Source organism: Gallinula chloropus, assembly GCF_964237585.1.
Source record: "Gallinula chloropus genome assembly, contig: HAP1_SCAFFOLD_424, whole genome shotgun sequence".
Lineage (NCBI taxonomy): Eukaryota > Metazoa > Chordata > Aves > Gruiformes > Rallidae > Gallinula > Gallinula chloropus.
In genome coordinates this window covers 2,703-24,824 of record NW_028168786.1, presented here as the reverse complement: position 1 = coordinate 24,824, position 22,122 = coordinate 2,703, and the positions used below count along the sequence as shown (strand labels likewise).

The 22,122-nt window shown below is 72.0% G+C and overlaps 1 protein-coding gene across 1 annotated transcript; it reads left to right on the top strand.

The window, feature by feature from the left end:
• Nucleotides 1-2,239: 2,239 nt before the first annotated feature.
• On the top strand, nucleotides 2,240-21,894 carry ARFIP2 (ARF interacting protein 2; the record flags this gene model as incomplete). Its single annotated transcript, XM_084280638.1, has 7 exons — nucleotides 2,240-2,448; nucleotides 4,394-4,501; nucleotides 4,613-4,721; nucleotides 9,487-9,602; nucleotides 12,745-12,966; nucleotides 19,276-19,433; nucleotides 21,720-21,894. Coding segments are annotated over exons 1-7 (1,077 nt in total), but the record flags the coding sequence as incomplete, so codon positions are not given.
• Nucleotides 21,895-22,122: the final 228 nt, after the last annotated feature.

The following is a 22,122-nucleotide window of genomic DNA, read 5'->3' as shown; positions in this document are numbered from 1 at the left end:
CAGGGCTCCCTGGACACCCCTGGGGCACCCCACATCCCCTGGACACCCCCAGGGACACCCCGCATCCCCCAGGCACCCCCAGGGACACCCTCTGGGACACCCCGCATCCCCAAGACACCCCCGAGGCATCCCGCACCCCCTGGACACCCTCTGGGACACCCCACATCCCCCAGATACCCCAGGGGCACCCTGCATCCCCTGGACACCCCTGGGGCACCCCACATCCCCTAGACACCCCCAGGGCTCCCTGGACACCCTCTGGGACACCCCACATCCCCCAGACACCCCTGAGGCACCCCGCATCCCCTGGACACCCTCTGGGACACCCCACATCCCCCAGACACCCCAGGGGCACCCCACATCCCCTGGACACTCCGGCACTCCCTGGACACCCCTGGGGCACCCCCAGGCACCCCCGGGGCACCCTGTATCCCCTGGACACCCCCAGGGCTCCCTGGACACCCTCTGGGACACCCTGCATCCCCCAGACACCCCTGGGGCACCCCGCATCCCCTGGACACCCCTGGGGCTCCCCAGACACCCCACATCCCCTGGACACCTGCTGGGACACCCCACATCCCCCAGACACTCCAGGGGCACCCCACATCCCCTGGACACCCCTGGGGCACCCCCAGGTCACCCCACATCCCCTGGACACCCCCAGAGCTCCCTGGACACCCAACATCCCCCAGGCATTGCTCCTCCCCAAGGGCACCCCCAGACAACCACAGGGCACCCCACATCCCCTGGACACCCCATATCCCCTGGACACCAGACACCCCACCAGGTCACCCCACACCCCCAGGGTACCCCCAGACACCCCACATCCCCGGGGCACCCCTGGGGCTCCCAGACACCCCACATCCCCTGGACACCGGACATCCCTGGACCCCCCACATTCCCGGGGCTCCCCACATCCTCCGGAACCCCAACATCCCCCGGGGCTCCCCCAGACACCGCACACCCCACATCCACCTCTGAGTCACCCCGCAGCCCCCAGGCACTGGACACACCCTGGACACCCCACATCCCTGGGGCTCCCATAGACACCCCACATTCCCTGGACACCCCTGGGGCTCCCCCAGACACCCCACATCCCCGGGGCTCCTGAGACACCCCACATCCCCTGGACCCCCCGGGGCTCCCACAGACACCCCACATCCCCGGGGCTCCTGAGACACCCCACATCCCCGGGGCACCCCGCATCATCGGACCCCCTACATCCCCCGGGGCATCCCTGGCCACCTCTGGAGCAGCCCAGACACTGGACACCCCCAGACACCCCACGCCCCCCGGGTCCCCCCGCATCACCCGGGTCACCCCACATCCCCCAGACCCCAGACCCCCTGGGGCTCTCCAGACACCCCACACCCCCCGGGTCCCCCCGCATCACCTGGGTCCCCCCGCATCCCCTGGACCCCCCTGGGGCTCTCCAGACACCCCGAGTCCCCCCGCACCCCCCGGGGGCTCTCCAGACACCCCAGACCCCCCGGTTCACCCCGCATCCCCCGGGTCCCCCCTGGGGCTCTCCAGACACCCCACAGTCCCCGGGTACCCCCCGCATCCCCCGGGTCCCCCCACACCCCCCGGGTCCCCCCACGCTCCCCAGGTCCCCCCACGCCCCCAGCCGCCCCCGGACCCCCCTGGGGCTCTCCAGACACCCCACAGGCCCCGGGTCCCCCCGCATCCCAAGGGTCCCCCCACGTTCCCCGGGTCCCCCCGCGCCCCCAGCCGCCCCCCGGACCCCCCTGGGGCTCTCCAGACACCCCGAGTCCCCCCGCACCCCCCGGGTCCCCCCGCGCCCCCCGGACCCCGGACCCCCCTGTGGGGCTCTCCAGACACCCCGCACCCCCGGTTCACCCCGCATCCCCCGGGTCCCCCCGGATCCCCCCGGGTCCCCCCGCATCACCCGGGTCCCCCCACATCCCCTGGACCCCCCTGGGGCTCTCCAGACACCCCACAGTCCCCGGGTACCCCCGCATCCCCCGGGTCACCCCACACCCCCCGGGTCCCCCCACGCTCCCCGGGTCCCCCCGCATCTCCCGGACCCCCCTGGGGCTCTCCAGACACCCTACACCCCCCGAGTCCCCCCGCACCCCCCGGGTCCCCCCACGCCCCCCGGACCCCGGCCCCCCCTGTGGGGCTCTCCAGACACCCCGCGCCCCCCGGGACCCCCCACGCCCCCCGGGTCCCCCCGCGCCCCCAGCCGCCCCCGCGCTCACGCTGCGCAGCTGCTGCTGGTGCTCGGCCGCCGGCTCCATGCCGGGGGAGGAGGGGGGGGGGTCCCGGCCCGTCCCCAGCCCGCGCCCGGGGCCGCCCCGCCGGCTCTTCCGGGCCCGGCCGCTCCCGGCAGCCCCGCGGCTGACGCGGCTTCCGGCGCGTCCCGGGCCCGGCCGAGCGCGGTGCCAGCTCCGGGCGGGGGGCCCGGCCGCGGCCGCGCCCGCGCAGGTGCGGGGCTGGGTCGGGGTGCGGGGCCGGGCCGGGGGTGCGGGGCCGGGGGGCGCGGGGCTGGGGGGCGGCGGGGCCGGGACGGGCCGGGGGGTGCGAGGCCGGGGGGTGCGGGGCCGGAACGGGGGTGCGGGGCCGGGACGGGACGGGACGGGGGTGCGGGGCCGGGGGCTGCGGGGCCGGGGGGTGCGGGGCTGGGGGGCGGCGGGGCCGGGGCTGCGGGGCCGGGACGGGCCGGGGGTGCAGGGCTGGGGATGCGGGGCCGGGGGGTGCGGGGCCGGGACGGGGGTGCGGGGCTGGGATGGGGGTGCGGGGCCGGGACGGGGGTGCGGGGCCGGGACGGGGGTGCGGGGCCGGGGGTGCGGGGCTGGGGGTGCGGGGCGGGATGGAGGGGGGTGGGCGCCCTGCACGGGGCCTGAGGCTGGGCAGGGGGGAGCCCGGGCGGGGGGGGAGCTCGGGCCGGGGGCCAGCCGGGGCCGCGTGGAGCCCGGGCAGGGCAATGGGGGCCCGGTGGGGGGGCGGCCCGGGCAGGGGGGAGCCCGGGCGGGGGGCCAGTCGGGGCCGCGGGGGTGCCTGGGCCGGGCAATGGGGACCCGGGACAGGGCGGGGGGGGGGGGGGGGCAGGGCCAGGGCAGGGGGCGGGTGGGCGCCCTCCCGGGGGTCTGGGGCAGGGGGGTCCCGGGGCAGGGTAAGGGGAGCCCGGGCTGGGTACAGGGAGCACGGGGGGGGCAGGGGGATGCCGGGGGGGCAGGAGGGAGCCCAGGCAGGGGCAGGGGGGGGGCAGGGGGATGCCAGGCGGGGCAGGGGGGGGGCAGGGGGATGCCAGGCGGGGCAGGGGGGGGCCGGGCAGGGGCGGGGGGGGGGGGCAGGGGGATGCCAGGCGGGGCGGGGGGGGCCGGGCATGGGGGGGCAGGGGGATGCCAGGCAGGGCAGGGGGGTCCGGGCAGCCCCTGCCCCTCGCCGGCTGGGGGGGCGCCGACCCCCCCCCCGCCCCGCTGCGGGGCCGAAGCGGCCCCGTGTCGTGTCCGTGTCCGTGTCCCGGGCAGATAACGGGCCGGGGGCGGGGCCGGGCCGGGCCACCCCCCCGGAATGTGCCCCGGCCGGTCTGGGCGCTGCGGACGTGGCGCTGGGCCCGGCCCGGAGCCGGGGGGGGGGGCGGGGGGAGGGTCCCGGGGGCACACGGGCTCCCCCCTGCCTTGCCTGGCGTCCCCCTGCCCGGACCCCCCAGCCCTATCCCGGGCCCCTCTACCCACCCCGGGCTGCCCCCTGCTCTGAGTTCCCCCCTTGCGCTGCCCCACGCTCCCCCCTTGCCCCACCTCAGGCTCCCCCCTTGCCCTGGGCTTCCCCCTGCCCTGGGCTTCCCCCTGCCCCGGGCTCCCCCCTTGCCCTGGGCTCCCCCCTTGCCCGGGTCCCCCTTGCCCTGCCCCAGGCTTCCCCCTGCCCCAGGCTCCCTCCCCCCTTGCCCTGCCCCGGGCTCCCCCCTTGCCCTGCCCCGGGCTCCCCCCTTGCCCTGGGCTCCCCCCTTGCCTGGGTCCCCCTTGCCCCACCCCAGGCTTCCCCCTGCCCCGGGCTCCCCCCTTTGCCCCGGGCTCCCCCCTTGCCTTGCCCCAGGCTTCCCCCTGCCCCAGGCTCCCTCCCCCCTTTGCCCTGCCCCAGGCTCCCCCCTTGCCCCGGGCTCCCCCCTTTGCCCCGGGCTCCCCCCTTGCCCTGCCCCAGGCTTCCCCCTGCCCCAGGCTCCCTCCCCCCTTGCCCTGCCCCAGGCTCCCCCCTTGCCCCAGGCTCCCCCCTTGCCCGGGTACCCCTTGCCCCACCCCAGGCTTCCCCCTGCCCCGGGCTCCCCCCTTTGCCCTGCCCTGCCTCCTCCTGCCCTCTCCTCAGCCGTCAGAGCTGCCCCCACCCCAAAGCCCCCCAGCCCCCGTCCCCAGCAGGGTCTGTCCTGTCGCAGGCCCTGAGGATGTCGGACGGGATCATGAGCAAGGCCGCCACCATGGAGATCCCCATCAGCAGCAACGGGGACACGGGCAGCCTGCCTGAGGACGACGGGCTGGAGCAGGTCTGTGGGGGGGCCCTGAGCCCCCTGCCCGGCTCCCTGGGCTGGGGAGGGGGTGGGCAGGGCCGTGTTGTGCTGCTCTGCCAGCTCCCCGCGCTCTCCCCTGCGCTCCAGGACCTGCAGCAGGTGATGGTGTCGGGGCCCAACCTCAACGAAACCAGCATCGTGTCTGGTGGATACGGGGGCACAGCCGAAGGCATCATCCCCACCAGCACCATCAAAGGTTGGCCGGGGTCCTGGGGCTGGGGGGAGGCTCTCTGGGGGCAGGGAGGGACCAGGAGCTGCAGCACCAGGGAGCCTCAGCATCCAGGAGCCACAGGGCCTGGGAGCCACAGAAGCAGGGAGACACGGGATGCAGGAGCCAGAGGGCCAGGGAGCCAGAGGGCCAGGGAGCCAGAGGACCAGGGAGCCAGAGGGCCAGGGAGCCAGAGGGCCAGGGAGCCGCAGGGCTTGGGAGCTTAAGGGCTCGGGACCCCCAGGACCAGGGACCCCCAGGACCAGGGACCCCCAGGACCAGGGACCCCCAGGACCAGGGAGCCAGAGGACCAGGGAGCCAGAGGACCAGGGAGCCACAGGACCAGGGAGCCACAGGACCAGGGAGCCACAGGATCCAGGAGCCACAGGGCTCTAGAGCCGCAGGATCAGGGAACCACAGGGCTCATGAGCCACAGATCCAAGGAGCTTCAGGGCCTGGGAGCCCCAGGAGCCAGAGGGCCAGGGAGCCAGAGGGCCAGGGAGCCACAGGGCTTGGGAGCTTAAGGGCTTGGGACCCTCAGGACCAGGCTGCTTCAGGACCCAGGAGCTGCAAGGCCAGGGAGCCTCAGGATCAGGGAGCCTCAGGATCCAGGAGCTTCAGGGCTCGGGAGCCACAGGATCAGGGAACCACAGGATCCAGGAGCTGCAGGACCAGGGAACCTCAGGATCCAGGAGCCACAGGATCAGGGAGCCACAGGATCCAGGAGCTTCAGGGCCTGGGAGCCCCAGGATCCAGGAGCCAGAGGGTCAGGGAACTGCAGGGCTTGGGAGCTTCAGGGCTCGGGACCCCCAGGACCAGGGAGCTTCAGGACCCAGGAGCTGCAAGGCCAGGGAGCCTCAGGATCAGGGAGCCTCAGGATCCAGGAGCTTCAGGGCTTGGGAGCCACAGGGTCAGGGAGCCACAGGATCCAGGAGCCGCAGGGCTCTGGAGCCGCAGGATCAGGGAACCACAGGGCTCGGGAGCCCCAGGACCAAGGAGCTTCAGGGCCTGGGAGCCCCAGGAGCCAGAGGGCCAGGGAGCCAGAGGGCCCAGGAGCCAGAGGACCAGGGAGCCACAGGGCTTGGGAGCTTAAGGGCTTGGGACCCCCAGGACCAGGGAGCTTCAGGACCCAGGAGCTACAAGGCCAGGGAGCCTCAGGATCCAGGAGCTGCAGGGCTCTGGAGCTGCAGGACCAGGGAACCTCAGGATCCGGGAGCCACAGGATCAGGGAGCCTCAGGATCCAGGAGCTTCAGGGCCAGGGACCCCCAGGACCAGGGAGCCACAGGATCCAGGAGCTTCAGGGCTTGGGAGCCACAGGATCAGAGAGCCCCAGGATCCAGGAGCCACAGGGCTCTGGAGCTGCAGGACCAAGGAGCTTCAGGGCCAGGGAGCCCCAGGACCAGGGAGCCCCAGGACCAGGGAGCCCCAGGTCTCCCCACCCAGCCCCCTGCCCACCCAGCCTCCCCAGCCCACAGCCCTGGCAGTCCCCCCACCCCAGGAGCCTGGCACCGGCCTGGTGGGTGCTGGGCTGGCTGGGGGGCAGCTCCGGGGCAGCCACGTCTCACCCAAGGTCCCTCACGGTCCCCATGTCACCCCAGTCCCAGCCCGGGGGTCTCCAGAGCCGCATCCGGCTGCGGGACCCTGCCCGTGTCCCCATCCCCATCCCCATCCCACCGGCGCTCCTGGGGCGCAGAGACCCCCCCCCAGCTGACAGGGCTGCTGGGGGCACGGGGAGGGGGTGCCCGGCTGGGGAGGGGGTGCCCAGCTGGGGAGGGGGTGCCCGGCTGGGGAGGGGGTGCCTGGCTGGGGAGGGGGTGCCCGGCTGGGGAGGGGGTGCCTGGCTGGGGAGGGGGTGCCCGGCTGGGGAGGGGGTGCCTGGCTGGGGAGGGGGTGCCCGGCTGGGGAGGGGGTGCCCAGCATCCGGCTCACGCTGTCCCCTCGCTGTCCCCTGCTGCTCCCCTCCCACCGCACGCTCATCCCCCTCCTGGCCGCCCGTCCCGCCGCCCCCTCCCCTCCCCGCTCCCCCCAGCCCCCACAGCCCCCCCGTTTCCAGGCCGCCATCTCCACCCTCCCCCGCCCCGAGGAGCCGCCGTCCCCCCCAGCGCGGTGGCCGCCAGCCGGATGGCCCAGCAGGCCGGCGCCTCCGCAGGTACCGCGCCCGCCCGAGACCCCCGAGGCCCCGACGGGGACCCTCAGCCACCCCCACAGCCCCTCACCCCGACTCGGGGCGCCTGGGCCAAGCTGGGGTCCCTCAGCCACCCCCACAGCCCCTCACCCCGACTCGGGGTGCCTGGGCCGTGCCCGAGCCCGTCACCCTACCTCGGGGTGCCTGGGCTGGGCTGGGGTCCCTCAGCCCCCCCTGCAGCCCCTCACCCCGACTCGGGGAGCCTGGGCCAAGCTGGGGTCCCTCAGCCACCCCCACAGCCCCTCACCCCGACTCGGGGCGCCTGGGCCAAGCTGGGGTCCCTCAGCCACCCCTGCAGCCCCTCACCCCGACTCGGGGCGCCTGGGCTGCGCTGGGGTCCCTCAGCCACCCCCACAGCCCCTCACCCCACCTCGGGGTGCCTGGGCCGGGCTGGGGTCCCTCAGCCACCCACACAGCCCCTGTCCGAGACCCTCACCCTGCCTCGGGGTGCCTGGGCCCTGCCGGGGTCCCTGAGCCACCCACAGAGCCCCTGGCCAAGCCCCTCACCCTGACTCGGGGTGCCTGGGCCGGGCTGGGGTCCCTCAGCCACCCCCACAGCCCCTCACCCCGACTTGGGGCGCCCGGGCCCTGCTGGGGTCCCTCAGACCCCCCCCACAGCCCCTCACCCCGACTCAGGGAGCCTGGGCCGGGCTGGGGTCCCTCAGACCCCCCTGCAGCCCCTCACCCCAACTTGGGGCGCCTGGGCTGGGCTGGGGTCCCTCAGCCACCCACACAGCCCCTCACCCCGACTCGGGGTGCCTGGGCCGTGCCCGAGCCCCTCACCCTACCTCGGGGCACCTGGGCCGGGCTGGGGTCCCTGAGCCACCCCTGCAGCCCCTCACCCCACCTCGGGGTGCCTGGGCCAGGCTGGGGTCCCTCAGCCACCCACATAGCCCCTCACCCCGACTTGGGGTGCCTGGGCTGGGCTGGGGTCCCTGAGCCACCCCTGCAGCCCCTCACCCCACCTCGGGGTGCCTGGGCCAGGCTGGGGTCCCTCAGCCACCCACATAGCCCCTCACCCCGACTTGGGGTGCCTGGGCTGAGCTGGGGTCCCTCAGCCACCTCCACAGCCCCTCACCCCGACTCGGGGTGCCTGGGCCCTGCCGGGGTCCCTGAGTCACCCAAAGAGCCCCTGGCCAAGCCCCTCACCCCGACTTGGGGCGCCTGGGCCAGGCTGGGGTCCCTCAGCCACCCCTGAAGCCCCTCACCGCACCTCAGGGCACCTGGGCCGTGCCCAAGCCCCTCACCCTGCCTCAGGGTGCCTGGGCCATGCTGGGGTCCCTCAGCCACCCCCCCCCACAGCCCCTCACCCCACCTCGGGGTGCCTGGGCCCTGCCGGGGACCCTCAGCCACCCACACAGCCCCTCACCCCGACTCGGGGTGCCTGGGCTGAGCTGGGGTCTCTGAGCTGTGCCCCAAGGGCTCCCAGTGCCCCCCAAGGACTCCCAGTGCCCCCCAAGGGCTCCCAGTGCTCCCCAAGAGCTCCCAGTGCCCCCCAAGGGCTCCCATTGCCCCCCCAAATGGCTCCCAGTGCCCCCCAAGGGCTCCCATTGCCCCCCAAGGGCTCCCAGTGCTCCCCAAGAGCTCCCAGTGCCCCCCAAGGGCTCCCATTGCCCCCCAAGTGCTCCCAGTGCCCCCCCAAGTGCTCCCAGTGCCCCCCAAGAGCTCCCAGTGCCCCCCAAGGGCTCCCAGTGCCCCCCCAAGTGCTCCCATTGCCCCCCAAGTGCTCCCAGTGCCCCCCAAGAGCTCCCAGTGCCCCCCAAGGGCTCCCAGTGCTCCCCAAGAGCTCCCAGTGCCCCTCCAAGTGCTCCCAGTGCCCCCCAAGGGCTCCCAGTGCCCCCCAAGAGCTTCCAGTGCCCCCCCAAGGGCTCCCATTGCCCCCCAAGGGCTCCCAGTGCCCCCCCAAGGGCTCCCAGTGCCCCCCCAAGGGCTTCCAGAGCAGGTACCAGGGGGCACCCACCGGGCACCGCGTCACAGCACCCACCACCCCACCAGCAGTGGGGCTGGGGGAGCTGCTTCCAGCACCCAGGGGTCTGTGTGTGACCCCCCCTCAGCCTGGCAGGGTGGGGGGTGGGCTCCCAGTGCCCCCCAAGGGCTCCCAGTGCCCCCCAAGAACTTCCATTGCCCCCCAAGGGCTCCCATTGCCCCCCAAGGGCTCCCAGTGCCCCCCAAGAGTTCCCAGTGCCCCCCCAAGGGCTCCCAGTGCCCCCCAAGTGCTCCCAGTGCCCCCCAAGAGCTCCCAGTCCCCCCCAAGTGTTCCCATTGCCCCTCAAGAGCTCCCAGTCCCCCCCAAGTGCTCCCAGTCCCCCCCAAGTGTTCCCATTGCCCCTCAAGAGCTCCCAGTACCCCCCCAAGTGCTCCCAGTCCCCCCCAGGGCTCCCAGTGCCCCCCAAGGGCTCCCAGACCAGGTACCAGGGGGCACACCCCGCCATGGGGGCTGGATGGGGTGGGTGCTGCCCCCGGTGGGCTTCACTGGGCTTCACAGCCGCCCCGGGGCGGGGGGGGGGCAGGGGTGGGGGGCCGTGTTTTGGGGGGCTGTGCCCCCCTGAGCCGGGTGTGTGTTGCAGGCTCGGGGCTGCACCCCCCGCTGCCCGGCGCGGCGCTGGGGGGGGAGGAGCTGGTGCGGGGCATCGCCGTGGAGAAGTTGGACATCGTCAGGAAGTGGGGCATCAACACCTACAAGGTGAGACCCCCACCCCACGGGGGGCAGGGGGGGCTGGGAGCGGGGGGACCCCTCTGCAGCACCCCGGGGACCCTCGGTGCCGCCCCAGGGTCCCTCCACAGCACCCTGGGGTCCCTCCCTGGCACCTCAGGACCCTCCCTGCCACCCCAGAGACCCTCTTTGGCACCCTGGGGTTCCTCCCTGGCACCTCAGGACCCTCCCTGCCACCCCAGAGACCCTCTGTGGCACCCTGGGGACCCTCCCTGCCACCCCAGGGTCCCTCCACAGCACCCTGGGTCCCTCCCTGGCACCTCAGGACCCTCTGTGGCACCCTGGGGACCCTCCCTGGCACCCCAAGTTCCCTCCACAGCACTCTGGGGTCCCTCCCTGGCACCTCAGGACCCTCCCTGCCACCCCAGAGACCCTCTTTGGCACCCTGGGGTCCCTCCCTGGCACCCTGGGGACCCTCCCTGGCACCCCAAGGTCCCCCCCAAGGTCCCTCCACAGCACCCTGGGGACCCTCTGTGGCACCCCAGGGACCCTCTGCAACCCCTCAGGACCCTCCCTGGCACCCCAGAGACCCTCAACAGCACCTCAGGGACCCTCTGCAGCATGCCAGGGTCCCTCCCTCGCACCCCAGGGACCCTCCCTGCCACCCCAGGGACCCTCCACAGCACCCTGGGTCCCTCCCTGGCACCCCAAGGTCCCCCCCAAGGTCCCTCCACAGCAACCTAGGGACCCTCTGCAGCACCATGGGGACCCTCTGTGGCACCCCAGGGACCCTCTGCAACCCCTCAGGACCCTCCCTGGCACCCCAGGGACCCTCAACAGCACCCCAGGGACCCTCTGCAGCATGCCAGGGTCCCTCCCTCACACCCCAGGGACCCTCTGTGGCACCCTGGGGACCCTCCCTGGCACCCCAGGGACCCTCTGTGGCACCCTGGGGACCCTCCCTGGCACCTCAGGACTCTCCCTGGCAACCCAAGGTCCTTCCACAGCACCTTGAGGACCCACCCTGGCACCTCAGGACCCTCTGTGGCACCCCAGGGTCCCTCTGCATCACACCAGGAACCTTCCACAACACCTCAGGGACCCTCTGCAGCACCTTGGGGACCCTCTGTGGCACCCCAGGGACCCTCTGCAGCCCCTCAGAACCCTCCCTGGCACCCCAGAGACCCTCAACAGCACCCCAGGGACCCTCTGCAACCCCTCAGGACCCTCCCTGGCACCCCAGAGACCCTCAACAGCACCTCAGGGACCCTCTGCAGCATGCCAGGGTCCCTCCCTGGCACCCCAGGGACCCTCTGTGGCACCCTGGGGACCCTCCCTGGCACCTCAGGACTCTCCCTGGCAACCCAAGGTCCTTCCACAGCACCTTGGGGACCCACCCTGACACCTCGGGACTCTCCCTGGCACCCCAGAGACCCTCAACAGCACCTCAGGGACCCTCTGCAGCATGCCAGGGTCCCTCCCTCGCACCTTGGGGACCTTCTGTGGCACCCCAGGGACCCTCTGTGGCACCCTGGGGACCCTCCCTGGCACCCCAAGGTCCTCCACAGCACCCTGGGGTCCCTCCCTGGCACCCCAGGGACCCTCTGTGGCACCCCAGGGACCCTCCCTGGCACCCCAAGGTCCCCCCCAAGGTCCCTCCACAGCACCCTGGGGACCCTCCCTGGCACCTCAGGACCCTCCCTGGCACCTTGGGGCCCCTCCATGGTACCCTCAGAACCCCCACAGCACCTCGGGGACCCTCTGCAGCACCTTGGCGCCCCTCTATAACACCTTGGGGACCCTCTGTGGCACCCTGGGGTCATCCCCTGCCACCTCAGGACCCTCTGTGACACCCCAGGGACCCTCCACAGCACCCTAGGGTCCCTCCCTGGCACCTCAGGACCTTCCCTGCCACCCCAGAGACCCTCTGTGGCACCCTGGGGACCCTCCCTGGCACCCCAGGGTCCCTCCACAGCACCCTGGGGTCCCTCCCTGGCACCTCAGGACCCTCCCTGGCACCCCAGGGACCCTCTGTAGCACCCTGGGGACCCTCCCTGGCACCCCAAGGTCCCCCCCAAGGTCCCTCCACAGCACCCTGGGGACCCTCCCTGGCACCTCAGGACCCTCCCTGGCACCTTGGGGCCCCTCTATAACACCTTGGGGACCCTCTGTGGCACCCTGGGGTCATCCCCTGGCACCTCAGGAGCCTCTGTGACACCCCAGGGTCCCTCCACAGCACCCTGGGGACCCTCCCTGGCACTTCAGGACCCACTGTGGCACCCCAGGGACCCTCTGCAGCACCTTGGGGACCCTCTGTGGCAGCCCAGGGACCCTCTGCAGCCCCTCAGGACCCTCCCTGGCACCCCAGAGACCCTCAACAGCACCTCAGGGACCCTCTGCAGCACGCCAGGGTCCCTCCCTGGCACCTCAGGCCCCTCTGTGGCACCCCAGGGACCCTCCCTGGCAACCCAAGGTCCTTCAACAGCACCTCAGGGACCCTCTGCAGCACGCCAGGGTCCCTCCCTCGCACCTCAGGCACCTCTGTGGCACCCCAGGGACCCTCTGTGGCACCCTGGGGACGCTCCCTGGCACCCCAAGGTCCTCCACAGCACCCTGGGGTCCCTCCCTGGCACCCCAGGGACCCTCTGTGGCACCCTGGGGACCCTCCCTGGCACCCCAAGGTCCTCCACAGCACCCTGGGGTCCCTCCCTGGCACCTCAGGACCCTCTGTGGCACCCCAGGGTCCCTCCACAGCACCCTGGAGTCATCCCCTGGCACCTCAAGACCCTCCCTGGCACCCCAGGGTCCCTCTACGGCACCATGGGGACCCTCCCTGGCACCCCAGGGACCCTCTGCATCACACCAGAAACCTTCCACAACACCTCAGGGACCCTCTGCAGCACCTTGGGGACCTTCTGTGGCACCCCAGGGACCCTCTGCAGCCCCTCAGGACCCTCCCTGGCACCCCAGAGACCCTCAACAGCACCTCAGGGACCCTCTGCAGCACGCCAGGGTCCCTCCCTGGCACCTCAGGCCCCTCTGTGGCACCCCAGGGACCCTCCCTGGCAACCCAAGGTCCTTCCACAGCCCCTCAGGGACCCTCCGGAGCCCCTCAGGGCCCCCCTCCACCACAGGCTGTGCTCTCCTAAGACCCCTTTCCCCCCCCTCCCAGTGCACCAAGCAGCTGATCTCGGAGCGGTTCGGGCGGGGGTCGCGCACGGTGGACCTGGAGCTGGAGACGCAGATCGAGCTGCTGCGGGAGACCAAGCGCAAGTACGAGTGCGTGCTGCAGCTGGCACGGGCGCTCACCACCCACCTCTACAGCCTGCTGCACACCCAGCACGCCCTGGGCGACGCCTTCGCCGACCTCAGCCAGAAGTCGCCCGAGCTCCAGGTCTGCCCTGGGCAGGGGGCTGCTGGGGTGCAGGGATGGGGGGCTGGCGGGTGGGGATGCTCCTCGCGGGAAGAGCGGGATGCTGGGGTCAGCCCCAGGCTCTGTGGTGCACCAGGGCTGGGATCCCAGAGATGTGGGAGGGGGTTAGGGAGAGTCCTGGGGTGGGATTTGGGGTGCTGCTGGGGGGATACTGGGGTGCTGTGTGGTGCAGGGATGGGGGGCTGGCGGGTGGGGATGCTCCTCGCGGGGAGACCGGGATGCTGGGGTCAGCCCCAGGCTCTGTGGTGGCACAAGGGAGGGGGTTAGGGAGAGCCCTGGGGTGGGGTTTGGGGTGCAGGGTAGGGTTTGGGGTGCTGGGTGGGGTTTGGGGTGCTGGGTGGGGTTTGGAGTTCTGCTGGGGGGCTGCTGGGGTGCAGGGATGAGGGGCTGGGGGGTGGGGATGCTCCTCGCGGGGAGACCGGGATGCTGGGGTCAGCCCCAGGCTCTGTGGTGCAGCACCCCAGGCTCCCAGAGACATGGGAGGGGGTTAGGGAGAGTCCTGGGGTGGGATTTGGGGTGCAGGGTGGGGTTTGGGGTGCTGGGTGGGGTTTGGGGTTCTGCTGGGGGGCTGCTGGGGTGCAGAGATGGGGGGCTGGTGGGTGGGGATGCTCCTCACGGGGAGAGCGGGATGCTGGGGTCAGCCCCAGGCTCTCTGGTGACACAAGGGAGGGGGTTAGGGAGAGCCCTGGGGTGGGGTTTGGGGAGCTGGGTGGGGTTTGGGGTGCTGGGTGGGGTTTGGGGGGCTGCTGGGGTGCAGGGATGGGGGGCTGGCGGGTGGGGATGCCCCTCGCGGGGAGACCGGGATGCTGGGGTCAGCCCCAGGCTCTGTGGTGCAGCACCCTGGGCTCCCAGAGACGTGGGAGGGGGTTAGGGAGAGTCCTGGGGTGGGATTTGGGGTGCTGTGGGGGGCTGCTGGGGGGCTGCTGGGGTGCAGGGATGAGGGGCTGGGGGGTGGGGATGCTCCTCGCAGGAAGACTGGGATGCTGGGGTCAGCCCCAGGCTCTGTGGTGCACCAGGGCTGGGATCCCAGAGATGTGGGAGGGGGTTAGGGAGAGTCCTGGGGTGGGGTTTGGGGTGCTGGGTGGGGTTTGGGGTTCTGCTGGGGGGCTGCTGGGGTGCAGGGATGGGGGGCTGGCGGGTGGGGATGCTCCTCGCGGGGAGACCGGGATGCTGGGGTCAGCCCCAGGCTCTGTGGTGCACCAGGGCTGGGATCCCAGAGATGTGGGAGGGGGTTAGGGAGAGTCCTGGGGTGGGATTTGGGGTGCTGTGGGGGGCTGCTGGGGGGCTGCTGGGGTGCAGGGATGGGGGGCTGGCGGGTGGGGATGCTCCTCGCAGGGAGACCGGGATGCTGGGGTCAGCCCCAGGCTCTGTGGTGCAGCACCCTGGGCTCCCAGAGACGTGGGAGGGGGTTAGGGAGAGCCCTGGGGTGGGATTTGGGGTGCTGTGGGGTGCTGCTGGGGGGATTCTGGGGTGCTGTGTGGTGCAGAGATGGGGGGCTGGGGGGTGGGGATGCTCCTCGCGGGGAGACTGGGATGCTGGGGTCAGCCCCAGGCTCTGTGGTGCAGCACCCCGGGCTCCCAGAGACATGGGAGGGGGTTAGGGAGAGCCCTGGGGTGGGATTTGGGGTGCTGGGTGCGGTTTGGGGGGCTGCTGGGGTGCAGAGATGGGGGACTGTGGGGTGGTGATGCCGCTTGTGAGGAGACTGGGATGCTCAGATCAGCCCCAGGCTCTGTGGTGCACCAAGGGTAGGATCCCAGAGATGTGGGAGGGGGTTAGGGAGAGCCCTGGGGTGGGGTTTGGGGTGCTGGGTGGGGTTTGGGGTGCTGGGGGGCTGCTGGGGTGCAGGGATGGGGAGCCCGGGGGGGTGGGGATGCTCCTCGCGGGGAGACTGGGATGTTGGGGTCAGCCCCAGGCTCTGTGGTGCAGCACCCCGGGCTCCCAGAGACGTGGGAGGGGGTTAGGAAGAGTCCTGGGGTGGGGTTTGGGGTGCTGGGTGGGGTTTGGGGTTCTGCTGGGGGGCTGCTGGGGTGCAGAGATGGGGGGCTGGCGGGTGGGGATGCTCCTCGCGGGGAGACCGGGATGCTGGGGTCAGCCCCAGGCTCTCTGGTGGCACAAGGGAGGGGGTTAGGGAGAGCCCTGGGGTGGGGTTTGGGGTGCTGGGTGGGGTTTGGGGTGCTGGGTGGGGTTTGGGGTTCTGCTGGGGGGCTGCTGGGGTGCAGGGATGGGGGGCTGGCGGGTGGGGATGCTCCTCGCGGGGAGACCAGGATGCTGGGGTCAGCCCCAGGCTCTGTGGTGCACCAGGGCTGGGATCCCAGAGATGTGGGAGGGGGTTAGGGAGAGTCCTGGGGTGGGGGTTGGGGTGCTGGGAGGGGTTTGGGGTTCTGGGTGGGACTTGGGGTGCTGGGCAGGGTTTGGGGTGCTGGGAGGGGTTTGGGGTTCTGGGTGGGACTTGGGGTGCTGGGCAGGGTTTGGGGTGCTGGGAGGGGTTTGGGGTTCTGGGTGGGATTTGGGGTGCCGGGCAGGGTTTGGGGTGCTGGGTGAGAGGGGCCTCACTGGTGTGGACCCCACTGCCAGTGTGACCCCACTGCTGGTGTGACCCCAGTACTGGTGTAACCCCAGTACCAGTGTGGCCCCAGTTCCAGTGTGACCCCAGTACCAGTGTGACCCCAGTACCAGTGTGACCCCAGTGCCAATGTGACCCTGACACCAGTGTGACCCTGCTGCTGGTGTGGCCCCAATGCCTGTGTGACCCCAATACTGGTGTGGCCCCAGTGCCAATGGGACCTCAGTGCTGGTGTGACCCCAGTACTGGTGGGACCCTGATGCCAGTGTGACCCTGACACTGGTGTGACCCTGCTGCCAGTGTGACCCCAGTACTGGTGTAACCCCAGTGCCAGTGTGGCCCCAATGCCAGTGTGATCCCAGTGCCAGAGTGGCCCTAATGCCAGTGTGACCCCAGTACTGGTGTGACCCCAGTGCCAATGTGACCCTGACACCAGTGTGACCCCAGTGCCGGTGTGGCCCCAGTACTGGTGTGACCCCAGTGCCAGTGTGACCCTGACACCAGTGTGACCCCAGTGCCAGTGTGACCCCACTGCTGGTGTGACCCTGACACCAGTGTGACCCCAGTGCCAGTGTGACCCCAGTACTGGTGTGACCCTGACACCAGTGTGACCCCACTGCTGGTGTGACCCCAGTACTGGTGTAACCCCAGTACCAGTGTGACCCTGATGCCAGTGTGACCCCAGTACCAGTGTGACTCCAGTGCTGGTGTGACCCTGATGCCAGTGTGACCCCAGTACCAGTGTGACCCCAATGCCAGTGTGACCCCAGTGCCTGTGTGACCCCAATACTGGTGGGACCCTGATGCCAGTGTGACCCTGACACCGGTGTGACCCTGCTGCTGGTGTGGCCCCAGTACTGGTGTGACCCCAATACTGGTGTGGCCCCAGTGCCAATGGGACCTCAGTGCTGGTGTGACCCCAGTACTGGTAGGACCCTGATGCCAGTGTGACCCTGACACCGGTGTGACCCCGCTGCCAGCGTGACCCCAGTACTGGTGTAACCCCAGTGCCAGTTTGATCCCAGTGCCAGTGTGATCCCAGTGCCAGAGTGGCCCCAATGCCAGCGTGACCCCAGTACTGGTGTGACCCCAGTGCCAATGTGACCCTGACACCAGTGTGACCCCAGTGCCAGTGTGACCCCACTGCTGGTGTGACCCTGACACCAGTGTGACCCTGCTGCTGGTGTGGCCCCAGTACTGGTGTGACCCCAATGCCGGTGTGGCCCTAGTGCCAGTGTGACCCCAATGCCGGTGTGCCCCCAATACTGGTGTGCCCCCGATACTGGTGTGCCCCCGATACCGGTGTGCCCCCGATACTGGTGTGACCCCAGTACTGGTGTGCCCCCGATACCGGTGAGCCCCTGGTACCGGTGAGCCCCTGATACTGGTGAGCCCCCGGCGTGATGTGCCCCTGATACTGGTGTGCCCCCGATACCGGTGAGCCCCCAATACTGGTGAGCCCCCGATGCTGGTGAGCCCCCGGCATGGTGTGAGCCCCCGATACCGGTGTGCCCCCAATACTGGTGTGCCCCCGATACCGGTGTGACCCCAGTACTGGTGTGCCCCCGATACTGGTGTGCCCCCAATACTGGTGTACCCCCGATACCAGTGTGCCCCCGATACCGGTGTGCCCCCAATACTGGTGTGCCCCCGATACTGGTGTGACCCCAGTACTGGTGTGCCCCTGATACCGGTGAGCCCCTGGTACCGGTGAGCCCCCGGTACTGGTGAGCCCCCGGCGTGGTGTGAGCCCCCGATACTGGTGTGCCCCCGATACCGGTGTGCCCCCGATACTGGTGTGACCCCAGTACTGGTGTGTCCCCGATGCCGGTGAGCCCCTGGTACCGGTGAGCCCCTGATACTGGTGAGCCCCCGGCATGGTGTGAGCCCGATACCGGTGAGCCCCTGGTACCGGTGTGACCCCAGTACTGGTGAGCCCCTGGTACCGGTGTGACCCCAGTACTGGTGTGCCCCCGATGTGTTATGCCGCCGGTACCGGTGAGCCCCCGGTACTGGTGAGCCCCTGGTACCAGTGAGCCCCCGGCGTGGTGTGAGCCCCCGATACTGGTGTACCCCCGATACCAGTGTGCCCCCGATACCGGTGTGCCCCCGATACTGGTGTGCCCCCGATACTGGTGTGACCCCAGTACTGGTGTGCCCCCGATGCCGGTGAGCCCCTGGTACCGGTGAGCCCCCGATGCCGGTGAGCCCCCGGCATGGTGTGAGCCCGATACCGGTGAGCCCCTGGTACCGGTGAGCCCCTGATACTGGTGTGCCCCCGATACCGGTGAGCCCCCAATACCAGTGAGCCCGTGGTACCGGTGAGCCCCCGGTACTGGTGAGCCCCCGGCGTGGTGTGAGCCCGATACCGGTGTGACCCCAGTACTGGTGTGCCCCCAATGTGTTATGCCCCCGGTACCGGTGAGCCCCCGGTACTGGTGAGCCCCTGGTACCAGTGAGCCCCCGGTGTGGTGTGAGCCCCCGATACTGGTGTACCCCCAATACCGGTGAGCCCCCGATACTGGTGTGGCCCCAGTACTGGTGTGACCCCAATGCCGGTGTGGCCCTAGTGCCAGTGTGACCCCAATGCCGGTGTGCCCCCAATACTGGTGTGCCCCCGATACTGGTGTGCCCCCGATACCGGTGTGCCCCCGATACTGGTGTGACCCCAGTACTGGTGTGCCCCCGATGCCGGTGAGCCCCTGGTACCGGTGAGCCCCTGATACTGGTGAGCCCCCGGCGTGGTGTGAGCCCCCGGCGTGATGTGCCCCCGATACTGGTGTGCCCCCGATGCCGGTGAGCCCCTGATACCGGTGAGCCCCCGATGCCGGTGAGCCCCCGGCGTGGTGTGAGCCCCCGGCGTGATGTGCCCCCGATACTGGTGTGCCCCCGGTACTGGTGTGCCCCTGATACCGGTGAGCCCCCGATGCCGGTGAGCCCCCGGCGTGGTGTGAGCCCCTGGTACCGATGTGCCCCCAATACTGGTGTGCCCTCGGTGTGTTGTGCCCCCAATGCCGGTGTGACCCCAGTACTGGTGTGCCCCCGATGCCGGTGAGCCCCTGGTACCAGTGAGCCCCCGGTACCGGTGAGCCCCCGGCGTGGTGTGAGCCCCCAGTACCGGTGAGCCCCCGGTACTGGTGAGCCCCCGGCGTGGTGTGAGCCCAATACCGGTGAGCCCCTGGTACCGGTGAGCCCCCGATACTGGTGTGCCCCCGATACCGGTGAGCCCCCGATGCCGGTGAGCCCCCGGCGTGGTGTGAGCCCCCGGCGTGGTGTGAGCCCGATACCGGTGAGCCCCTGGTACCGGTGAGCCCCTGGTACCGGTGAGCCCCTGGTACCGGTGAGCCCCCGGCATGGTGTGAGCCCGATACCGGTGAGCCCCTGGTACCGGTGAGCCCCTGGTACCGGTGAGCCCCCGGCATGGTGTGAGCCCGATACCGGTGAGCCCCTGGTACCAGTGAGCCCCCGGTACTGGTGAGCCCCTGGTACCGGTGAGCCCCCGGCATGGTGTGAGCCCGATACCGGTGAGCCCCTGGTACCAGTGAGCCCCCGGTACTGGTGAGCCCCTGGTACCGGTGTGCCCCCGATACTGGTGAGCCCCTGATACTGGTGAGCCCCCGGTACCGGTGAGCCCCTGGTACCGGTGAGCCCCCGGCGTGGTGTGAGCCCCCGGCGTGGTGTGAGCCCGGCTCCCCGTGCCGTGGCAGGAGGAGTTCGGGTACAACGCGGAGACGCAGAGGCTGCTGTGCAAGAACGGGGAGACGCTGCTGGGCGCCGTCAACTTCTTCGTGTCCAGCATCAACACGCTGGTCAACAAGACCATGGAGGACACGCTCATGACCGTCAAGCAGTACGAGACCGCCAGGTGCGCAGCGCGGGGGCCGGGACGCCGCTGGGGGGGCGTGGGGGGCACCACTGGGGGGGCTCAGAGGACACTGCTTGGGGGGCGCGGGCATCACTGGGGGGCACAGGGGGCACTGCTGGGGGGGCGCGGGCATCGCAGGGGGGGCTCAGGGGACACTGCTGGGGGGGCACGGGCATCCCAGGGGGGGCTCAGAGGACACTGCTGGGGGGGCTTGGGCACCACTGGGGGGGCTCGGGCATCACAGGGGGGGCTCAGAGGACACTGCTGGGGGGGCACGGGCATCGCAGGGGGGGCTCAGGGGACACTGCTGGGGGGGCTCAAGCATCGCCAGGTGCGCAGCGCGGGGGCCAGGACGCCGCTGGGGGGGCGTGGGGGGCACCACTGGGGGGGCTCGGGCACCGTTGGGGGGGCTCGGGCATCACAGGGGGGCTCAGAGGACACTGCTGGGGGGGCTCAAGCATCACCAGGTGCGCAGCGCGGGGGGCCCGGGATGCTGCTGGGGGGGCGCGGGCATCACAGGGGGGCATAGGGGGCACTGCTGGCGGGCTCGGGCATCGCAGGGGGGCACCGCTGGGGGGGCCCAGGGATGCCGCTGGGGGGGCTCGGGCATCGCAGGGGGGCATAGGGGGCACTGCTGGGGGGGCTCGGGCATCGCAGGGGGGGTACCGCACTGCTGGGGGGCCCGGGGACACTGCTGGGGGGGCGCGGGCATCGCAGGGGGGTGCAGGGGACACTGCTGGGGGGGCTTGGGCACCACTGGGGGGGCTCGGGCATCACAGGGGGGGCTCAGAGGACACTGCTGGGGGGGCGCGGGCATCGCAGGGGGGCACAGGGGACACTGCTGGGGGGCCCGGGGACACTGCTGGGAGGGCGCGGGCATCGCAGGGTGGGCTCAGAGGACACTGCTGGGGGGGCGCGGGCACCACTGGGGGGGCTCGGGCATCACAGGGGGGGCTCAGAGGACACTGCTGGGGGGGTGCGGGCATCACAGGGGGGGCTCAGAGGACACTGCTGGGGGGGTGCGGGCATCGCAGGGGGGCACAGGGGACACTGCTGAGGGGGCTCAAGCATCGCCAGGTGCGCAGCGTGGGGGGCCGGGGACGCCACTGGGGGGACACAGGCATCACAGGGGGTCATAGGGGACACTGCTGGGGGGGCTTGGGCATCACAGGGGGGCATAGGGGGCACTGCTGGGGGGGCCCAGGGACACTGCTGGGGGGGCGCGGGCATCGCAGGGGGGACGTGGGGGGCACCACTGGGGGGGCTTGGGCATCACAGGGGGGCATAGGGGACACTGCTGGGGGGGCGCGGGCATCGCAGGGGGGCATAGGGGGCACTGCTGGGGGGGCTCGGGCATCGCAGGGGGGTGCACGGGACACTGCTGGGGGGGCTTGGGCACCACTGGGGGGGCTCGGGCATCACAGGGGGGGCTCAGAGGACACTGCTGGGGGGGCTCAAGCATCGCCAGGTGCGCAGTGTGGGGGGCCCGGGATGCTGCTGGGGGGCGCGGGCATCCCAGGGGGGCTCAGGGGACACTGCTGGGGGGCTCGGGCATCGCCAAGGGGACACCGTGGCTGGCAGGGGCTTGGGCATCATGGGGGGGACACTGTGGTGGGGGCTTGGGCATCACGGCTGGGGGGGCTCAGGTGGGGTGGGGGAGACGCTGTGGCTGGTGGGGGCTCGGGGGGCACAGGGGGACACTGGCAGGGCCTGGGGGACACTGGCAGGGGCTCGGGGGGCACAGGGGGGATGTGGCAGGCCCTGGGGGGCCAGTGGGACACTGGCAGGCCCAGGGGGACACTGGCAGGCCCTGGGGGGCACAGGGGGATGTGGCAGGCCCTGGGGGGCACAGGGGGGACACTGGCAGGCCCTGGGGGGCACAGGGGGGATGTGGCAGGCCCGGGGGCCCCAGGGGGGACACTGGCAGGCCCTGGGGGGCACAGGGGGACACTGGCAGGCCCGGGGGGGCACAGAGGGATGTGGCAGGGCCTGGGGGACACTGGCAGGCCCTGGGGGGCACAGGGGGACACTGGCAGGGCCTGGGGGGCCCAGGGGGACACTGGCAGGCCCTGGGGGGCACAGAGGGATGTGGCAGGGCCTGGGGGGCACTGGCAGGCCCGGGGGGGCACAGGGGGGATGTGGCAGGGCCTGGGGGACACTGGCAGGCCCTGGGGGGCACAGGGGGACACTGGCAGGGCCTGGGGGGTACAGGGGGGATGTGGCAGGGCCCAGGGGACACTGGCAGGGCCTGGGGGGCCCAGGGGGACACGCTGAGGGGTCCGTCAGGCTGGAGTACGACGCGTACCGCACGGACCTGGAGGAGCTGAGCCTGGGCCCGCGGGACGCCGGCACCCTGAGCCGGCTGGAGGCGGCGCAGAGCCACTTCCAGAGCCACAAGGACAAGTACGAGAAGCTGCGCGCGGACGTGGCCATCAAGCTCAAGTTCCTGGAGGAGAACAAGGTGGGCGGCGGGCTGGGGGCTGGGGGGGCAGGGGGGGGGCTGGGGGGGCTGGGGGGGCTGGGGGACAGGGGGACGGGCTGGGGGGGCTGGGGGACAGGGGACGGGCTGGGGGCTGGGGGGCAGGGGGACGGGCTGGGGGCTGGGGGACAGGGGGACGGGCTGGGGGGCAGGGGGACGGGCTGGGGGGGCTGGGGGACAGGGGGACGGGCTGGGGGCTGGGGGGGGCTG